The sequence below is a fragment of the Myotis davidii genome, unplaced genomic scaffold, assembly GCF_000327345.1.
Source record: "Myotis davidii unplaced genomic scaffold, ASM32734v1 scaffold2185, whole genome shotgun sequence".
Classification (NCBI taxonomy): Eukaryota; Metazoa; Chordata; class Mammalia; order Chiroptera; family Vespertilionidae; genus Myotis; species Myotis davidii.
The window spans coordinates 22,107-31,063 of record NW_006296435.1 but is presented as its reverse complement, the minus strand read 5'-3'; the positions used below and the strand labels follow the sequence as shown (position 1 = coordinate 31,063).

Below are 8,957 nucleotides of genomic sequence, written 5' to 3'. Positions count from 1 at the left end.
CCACCCGGGAGCAGGCCTAAGCCAGCAGGTCGTTATCTCCCAAGGGGTCCCAGACTGCAAGAGGGCACAGGCCAGGCTGAGGGACCCCCCGCTTCCCCCCTAGTGCAGAAATTTTTGTGCACTGGGCCTCTAGTTAATATTCTAATTGAGGTTATCTAATTCCTGCCCCTAGTTCTTTTGAGGTAATGGAAGCCAAAGATCCATCCCTCCTACTTTTACTTTAGATTCTGGCTAATACAAATAAGGGCACAAGATTGACTGCAACTAACACAGTAAAGACAAACTACATGAAATTATCTTATATAAAACTAGAGGCCCGGGGCACAAAATTCATGCATGGAGGGAGGTGTCCCTCAGCCCAGCCTGCACACTTTCCAATCTGGGACCCCTCGAGGGATATCTGATGCCCATTTAGGCCCGATCTCACCGGGATCGGGCCTAAATGGGCAGTGAGACACCCCTCTCAAAATCCAGGACTGCTGACTCCAACTGCTCACCTGCCTACCTGCCTGATTTCCCCTAATTGCTTCTGCCTGCCAGCCTGATCACCCCCTAACCACTCCCCTACCAACCTGATCAATGCCTAACTGCTCCCCTGCCAGCCTGATTGCCTCTAACTGCCCTTCCCTGCAGGCATGGTCACCCCTAACTGCCTGCCCCTGCTGGCCCAGTCACCCCTAACTACCCTCCCATGAAGGCCTGGTCCCCCCAACTGTTCTCCCCTGCAGGCCTGGTTCCCCGCACCAACTACCCTCCCCTGCAGGCCTGGGTCCCCCCCAACTGCCTCCCCTGCAGGCCTGGTTGCCACCAACTGCTCTCCCCTGCAGGGCATCTTATATCCACATGGGGGAGGCCATCTTCTGTGTTGGAGTGATGGTCAATTTGCATATCACCTCTTTATTAGATATGATGCTTTTGGTGGGTCTAGCTCATGAATTTATAGAAGGGAGAAAGTCATCTCTAAAACCCAGAGACTTGTACTAAAACCTTAATTAATTTATATGGTGTAGCTGAAGTGTTTTTGGAAATTATTTAAATACTAGAGGCCAGGTGCATGAAAATTCATGCACTGGAGGGGGAATACCTCTGCCCGGCTTGCCCCCTCTCACAGTCTGGGAGTCCTTAGGGGTGGGAGGTGACCCAGCAATCAGGGGAAGGCGACACCTCCATCACACCTCTGCTACTGCCACTGCCGGCAGTGCAAGCTTTGACCGGACCTGGTGACCTGAGCCAAGGGCAGAGCTGGGCAGCTGGGCAGCAGCCACCCGAGGCTTGCCAGTACCTTGGGCCAGCCCTGGGCAGCTGGAAGGCTGAGTGCAGTTCCCACTGCACTGTGTGCCTACCACTCTCCCAGTGGGCTGAAAGGATTGGAGGACTCCGGTGGGGCTGAGGGGACTGGGCACCACCATCTCGTGGCTGTGGCTGTCAATTAGCATATCTCCTCCTTATTGGCTGTGGGTGCCACCATCTTGTGTGGGCATGATGATTAATTAGCGTATTCTCTCTTTAATATATAGTATGTATTTTAATGAAATCCCATTTTCACATTTCCTACTTTCAAGACCATCAACCTCAGACACCTTAATTACTAGAGCACATTGACCCCATAATTATAGCTTTCTCCAGGATGTTTTTCTTATCCTGAAGACTAGTTAAATATGTCACTCCTTGTATCCATTATGACCTGTACTGATAAGACTGCATATTTCTTATCTCCCAACTAAGCTCTGAGCCTTTTCATCAATTATGCATATCTGTAATAATTAACACAAAACCTTAGAATTTAGATGCCCAATAAGTATTTGTTATCTTGAAACTTTCAAACAAATGTAAAAGTAAGCAGATATATACCTATTAAGAAAAGTGTTAAGTTTTCAACATAGTAAGTTCAATTAAACAAAATTTAACCTCATTATTCTTAAGTGGATTTGTAGTTCAGAGAAATATATCATAGAAGTTGAACAAAGTTTGCAAATTAAAATGTAACTGGATTATCAAAAACAAAGAAGACACTTTGCCTTACCTTTTCCACATCGCCCAGGCCCTCAGTGTCCAGAAGGACCAGAATGTGGTTGGGCTTCAAGGGATGGGGTACACACCACATCCAGATGCCCTTGGTTTCAGACCGCACTGTGGAGCCCAGATGGAAACCTGCAAAGGAAGAGGAGAAAGTGTATAGAGTAACAGCAGATAGCCCAGGCCTCCCATAGGTTACATTGGTTAAAGTTATCTGAATGTGAGTGCTAGGCTGGGAGGAAGGTTGTTTCAGTTTCAGCAAGGACAGCCTATCCAACCTTTATACTCTGTGTTTCCTATTCACTCCATACTAACAATGGCTCAAGCTACGTCACATTTCAGAATTAATGTAACCTCTATTGATCTTTATAGCCTTTTTCTGAGACTGAAGAGCTCCCTTGTGCTGCAGGTTCTGATGGAGTTCCACCAGTGGAAGGCACCAGCATGAACCAGAAGTCAGGCATGTGTTCTCCTGGCTTCCCCTTAGTGAGCCTTGGTGTCCCAGTGCCTCAGTTCCTCTCAGTGGGTCACAGCCCTTTCATTTAGCTCCATCCACAAGTGCTGGTCTTTGCCACATTCTGGTTTCACTTTTTGCTTGGCTGTTCAGGCTATAGGAGTGACTACAGTTTCCTGGCCATTGCAATTGCCACCCTCTCGGTGCTTCCTCATCTCCAATTAGTTCTCTGTGACCTGCTTATAACCTTTTATGAGTCCCTCTATTATCATTCTTTAGTTACCCAATGAGAACTTCTTGTGTGTCCTGCCAAAAACTGGATTGATAATCAGCATTGTTGGATTTTTTCTTCCCTTTTATTATTGTATTTTTCTCATTTATTTTCTCTTCTTCAAGAAAATCTGGAGGGTCCCCCCCCCCCCTTTTCACTGACTCCAACAGGGATATAATGGACGTTGAGGCAGAAAACACCTATTAAATGTGGTTGCTCCTCTTTAAAACTACAAGTGGAGTTTTAAAGATTAAACCTACAGGTGGAAAGCATGTGAGGGATATGCCCAAGAATCTGTGTTGTGGCATATTTTGTCCAGAAGTTCAATATTTTTAACATCAGTGATAGGCCAAAGTTTCCTTCAATGTGGACTAGATATGGACATGATGGAATATGTAGGGGAGGTTGGATCAGCCTGGCTCAGGCTATTCTATTTCCACATCCAGTAAGTTCTCCATGGAGAGGGTATAAAGCCTGAGATGGCCTGAGTTCTTACACAACATGACAGTATTTCATCGTTTGTTTAGTAATACAGAGTAATCTGAACCCACAGTTTTTCCAGTTAGTAAACGTATGTGTAATTGGAAAGCATCACTCTCAGTTATAACAGGTAAACCCCACAAAAGAAGTTATCAACAAGGAGGGAGAGTAGTAACCTGTTCTCGCTCTTGGATCTTGACTGGGCACAAATTCTTCTTTTTTCTTTTATTCTGTTTTATGAGTTGGGTGGTAGAATCACAATTCAGATGTTGTTGTTTTTCCACTTACAGATTTTTTTTTACATTATATTCCATTAATTTCAGTTGTATAGCATAATGGTTAAACAGTCATATACTTTTCAAAGTGATCCCACTTCTATTTCAGGGACCAACCTGGCACTAAACATAGTTATTAGAATATTTTGAAGGTTGGGACATCTTAAGCAATGAAACTGCACCTTGTTATTACCTGATGTTATCTTGAGTTGAATTGAAAGGATAGTGTTGACACTCCTTAACTGATATCTTTCCATTAGGGTTCTCAAACATTTAATCCTCAAAACCTGGCTATCAATTCATTTAAGACAGGCAAAGAAAACTGTCCTCCCCTGATAGGTCCAGAATATCTCTCTGACAAAGACCAAGACAAAATGTTTTGTTGGAAGGAAGGGGCGAGAAGGAGTGAGACAGACAGAAGCGAACATGAGGCTTGCTTGCTCCAGTGATGGAGGAAGCCAAGGTTCCCCACCAGCTGCAGCCCAGTTGTGAGCTCCAGATGCAACAATGTTGCAATTATAGAAGCTAAACAAACCCAGAAACCTGCTTTCAGCTGCCAGCGGGCTCAGAGCTTAGAGCGGCAGTGATGGCAACAGAATTTCAATTACAGAAGCTAAACAAACCCAGAAACCTGCTTTCAGCTGCCAGCGGGCTCAGAGCTTAGAGCGGCAGTGATGGCAACAGAATTTCAATTACAGAAGCTAAACAAACCCAGAAACCTGCTTTCAGCTGCCAGCGGGCTCAGAGCTTAGAGCGGCAGTGATGGCAACAGAATTTCAATTACAGAAGCTAAACAAACCCAGAAACCTGCTTTCAGCTGCCAGCGGGCTCAGAGCTTAGAGCGGCAGTGATGGCAACAGAATTTCAATTACAGAAGCTAAACAAACCCAGATACTTGCTTTCAGCCAACCACAGCCTCAGAGCTGGAGCTGACTCTCAGCTCCAGTGATAGCCATAGAAGGTAAATAAATCCCAGAATAGAAAAAAAAGAGGTGGGGAGCTTCAGTTTCCCGCCAGCCTGAAACCGGCCCTCAGCCTCTCACTCAGACTGGCCAGGCACCCCAGTAGGGACCCCCACCCTGCATGGGGTGTCTCCAGCTGCAAACAGCCATCAGCCCGTCATCCAGGCTGGCCAGGCACCCAAGCGGGACCCTCACCCTGATCCGGATCACCCTTCAGGACAAACCAGCCAGCCACCACCCATGCACTAGGCCTCTATCCTATGTAGTAAAAGGGTAATATGTAAACTGACCCTAACAGCAGAAATACAGGGAATGACTGGTCACTATGACACACACTGACCACCAGGGGGCAGACTCTCAATGCAGGAGCTGCCCTCTTGTGGTCAGTCGCTCTCACAGCAAGGAACTCTGCTCAGCCACAAACCAGGCTGATGGCTGCCAGTACAGCGGTGGTGGTGGGAGTCTCTCTTGCCTCCTCAGCAGCGCTAAGGATGTCCAACTGCAGCTTAGGTCTGCTCCCTGCTGGCAAGTGGGCATCCCCCGAGGGCTGCTGGGCTGCCAGAGGGATGTCTGATTGCCAGCTTAGGCCCAATCCCGCGAGGAGCAGGCCTAAGCCAGCAAGTGGTCACTGCCGAGGGGTCCCAGACTGCAAGCGGGCACAGGCCGGGCTGAGGGACCCCCTACCCCTGAGTGCACAAATTTTTGTGCACCGGGCCTCTAGTAGTGAAAATAAATAAATACAGATAAATATGACAAACTAGGTAAAACTTTAACGTTTTGTTAAGCAAAAGAAGCAAGATTCCCAAGAATACCTGAATAGACTTCCTTTTATATATATTCAAGCTATTCTTACAAATCCATTCATAAGTTATAAAATCACTTTTCAAAAGGAAGAGTGAAAGCATGCACCATGAAAATAAGAGCATTGGTGAGCTCTAGTGAGGTGACAGAGAATAGAGGTAGGGCTTTTGGTTGCTGGTGATGTTTTATTTCTTGATATGGATAGTGATTACACAGAGGATCACTTTATTAACTCTTTGTATGTGTATGTGTTGTGAAGTCTTCTGTGTTATAGTTCATATATTGAAAAGACTTGATAAAGAGGGTATAATTTAGCAAAGTTTTACTCAAAAATGAAGCAAAATATTAGATGTTAGACAAACTGAGAGATGGGAATATATAAAATATACTAGAGGCCCGGTGCACTCCCTCAGCCCAGCCTATGCCTTCTTGCAGCTGGAACCCCTTGGAGCATGTCTACTTGCTGGCTTAGGACCGCTCCCTGGGGGATTGGGCCAAAGCTGGCGGTCACACATCCCTCTGGCAGCCCGGGAGCCCTCAGGGGATGTCCACTTGCAAGTGAGAAACAGACCTAAGCTTCAGCTGGACATCCTTAGTGCTGCTGAGGAGGCAGGAGAGGCTCCTGTCACCACCCCTGTGCTGGCAGCCATCAGCCTGGCTTGTGACTGAGCAGAGCTCCCCCTGTGGGAGTGCACTGACCACCAGGAGGCAGTTCCTGCATTGAGCTCCTGCCTTGTGTGTCATAGTGACCAGTCATTCCCAGTCGTTCTGCTGTTAGGGTCAATTTGCATATGACCCTTTTATTATATAGAATAGAGGCCTGGTTCATTGGTGGGGACTGGCTGGTTTGCCCTGAGGGTGTCCCGGATCAGGGTGGGGGTACCACAGGGGTGCCTGGCCAGTCTGAGGGAGAGGCTGATGATTGTTTGTAGGCTGGTCAAGCCCCCCAGTGGGTACCCTCACCCCTTGGGGGTTTGGACAGACTGGGAGAGGGGCTGATGATTGTTTTCAGGTTGGCCACAGCTCCTTCAGGGTAGGGGCTCCCCCTGGTGTACCTGGCCAGCCTGGGTGAGGGGCTGAGGGCCGTTTTCAGGCTTCCCAAATCCTCTTCAGGGTGCAGGTTTCCACTGGGGTGCCTGGCCAGCTTGGGTGAGGGGCTGAGGGCCGTTTTCAGGCTGCACACCCCCCCTTCAGGGTGGGGGTCACCACTGGGGTGCCTGGCCAGCCTGGGTGAGGGACTAATGGCTGTTTTCAGACTGACAAAGCCCCACAATGACCGAATCTCCCAGCCTTTTTTTTTTTATTTGCTTCAGCTCCGTGGCCATGGTGACTTGAAGTAGCTATCTGGGGTTTATTTACCTTCTATAATTGAAACATTGTTGCCTTGAAAGGAGGCAGCAGCCATCTGGGAAGCTTGGCTTCCTCCATCATTGGGGCAACAAAGTCTCCTGTTTGCTCCACTCCATGGCTGCCGGACCGCCAGGGCCCTCCTTTGTTCCACGCATCCCCCTGGTGGTCAGCACACGTCACAGCAAGCAATAGAACTCCTGGTCTCCCAAGCAAACTCCCATGGGGACACTGCATATTAGCATATATGTGTGTACTAGAGGCCCGGTGCACAAAAATTTGTGCACTCGGGGGGAAGGGGGGGTCCCTCAGCCCGGCCTGTGCCCTCTCACAATCTGGAACCCCTTGGGGGATGGCCACCTGCTGGTTTAGGCCCGCTGGTTTAGGCCCACTCCCTGCGGGATTGGGCCTAAGCTGGCAGTCAGACATCCCTCTGGACAGCCCTCAGGGGATGTCCACTTGCCAGCAGGGAGCAGGCCTAAGCTGCAGTCAGACATCCTTAGCATTGCTGAGGAGACGGTACAGGCACCCACCACCACTGCTGGGCTGGCAATCGTCAGCCTGGCTTGTGGCTGAACAAGGCTCTCCCTGTGGGAGTGCACTGACCACCAGGGGACATCTCCTGCATTGAGCATCTGGCCCCTGGTGGTCAGTGTGTGTCATAGTGACTAGTCATTCCCAGTCATTCTGTTATTAGGGTCAATTTGCATATTACATTTTTATTATGTAGGATAGAGGCCTGGTGCACGGGTAGGGGCTGGCTGGTTTACCCTAAAGGATGTCCCGGATCAGGGTGGGGGTCCTGCTGGGGAGCTTGGCCAGCCTGGGTGAGGGGCTGATGGCTGTTTTCAGGCTGGCCATACCCCCTTCAAGGTGGAGTTCCCCACTGGGGTACCTGGCCAGCCTGTGTTAGGGGTTAATGGCTGTTTGCAGACTGGCCACAGCTCCTTGAGGGTGTGTGTGGGGGTCCCGCTGGGGTGACTGGCCAGTCTGGGTGAGGGGCTGATGGCTGTTTTCAGGCTGGCCATGGCCACGGGCTGGAAGCAGGTATCTGGGAAGCGGGAAGCTTGGCTTCCGCCACTGCCAGGGGCAACCCAAGCCTCCTGCTCGCTCCAGCTCCATGACCGCTACCATCTAAGTTGGGTTAATTTGCATATTCACTCCTGATTGGCTTGTGGATGTGACTTGTGTGCCTGCCTTGTGGGTGTAGCAGAGGTATGATCAATTTGCATGTTTCTCCCTTATTAAATTAGATTGTCTGTTGTTCCTTCCATCCCTTTTTTTAAACAGGACATGTTGAACAATGTTTGTGTCCTTGTTGAAAATGACCTAAAGTTTAGGACAAAAGTGATAGGAGAGAAAGGAAGGGAATAATTGCTGGAGCTGAGCGCCTGAGCAGAAGGAGTAAATGGGATCAAGAATGATGGGTGTCTAGCCCAAACTGGTTTGGCTCAGTGGATAGAGCATTAGCCTTCGGACAAAAGGTCCCAGGTTCGATTCCAGTGAAGGGCATGTACCTTGATTGTGGGCACATCCCCAGTAGGAGGTGTGAAGGAGACAGCTGATCGATGTTTCTCTCTCTGATGTTTTTGAGGCAGCTGATCGATGTTTCTCTCTCATTGATGTTTTTAACTCTCTATCCCTCTCCCTCTTCTCTGTAAAAAACCAATAAAATATATTTTTTTAAAAAAGAATGATGGGTGTCTCTTTGGATAAAGCTAGGAATCCCTTATTACTGGCACCAAGAGAGAGGTTTTGTGGAACAATGGGGTTTAAGGATTAATTTGGTGGTAACAATTAGAACTTTTTTCAGTGGAAGAAGTTAGGCTTTTTAAAGATGACCCTGAAGGAGGTGTGATCAGTCTGTGTTACCACTGTCTCCAGGCAAATGGCCCCGCCCCAGAACAACACTCACCATGGTTCTGTCCTGCCAGGCGGTTCATCAGGTAGGATTTTCCTGTCCGATACAGACCTGCAATAGCCACCACCACCACAGGCTGAGACATCTTGTCTAGAATCTCCAGTGCTGTTGGATTTACTGTCAGCTGATTATTCTGATTTTCCACCAGACAGATGGGGTCCATCATGGTGTTTCCAGAGGCCGTGGTGAGCTGTAACCCAGAGGAACAACTCAGTACAACACAATGTCCCAAAGTAATATCTAATGGTTACACAAGTCACATGCATGTCAGATTTCTGTGTGTAGAACTTAGAAATCAGTTTCCTACATGTGCCATGTTTCTAAAAGGTAAGTATTTACCTAGTGTGTCAAGGCCTGGCACAGATTCTTTATTTACATTATCGTATTGATCTTTAATTAAACCCTAATACAACCTTGCACATGTGATGCA

General features: G+C 48.3%; 1 protein-coding gene across 1 annotated transcript in view; it reads right to left on the bottom strand.

Annotated features, from left to right (window-relative positions):
- The window catches only part of LOC102758769 (guanylate-binding protein 4-like), a 31,728-nt gene extending 23,013 nt beyond the window's left edge, over nt 1-8,715 (bottom strand). Inside the window, exons 1-2 of the mRNA XM_015569168.1 lie at nt 8,522-8,715; nt 2,024-2,151 (exon numbers count right to left, since the gene is read on the bottom strand). Coding sequence (XP_015424654.1) covers nt 2,024-2,151; nt 8,522-8,693 — 300 coding nt within the window. The 5' untranslated portion in view covers nt 8,694-8,715. The remainder of the gene's footprint in view (nt 1-2,023; nt 2,152-8,521) is intronic.
- Nucleotides 8,716-8,957: the final 242 nt, after the last annotated feature.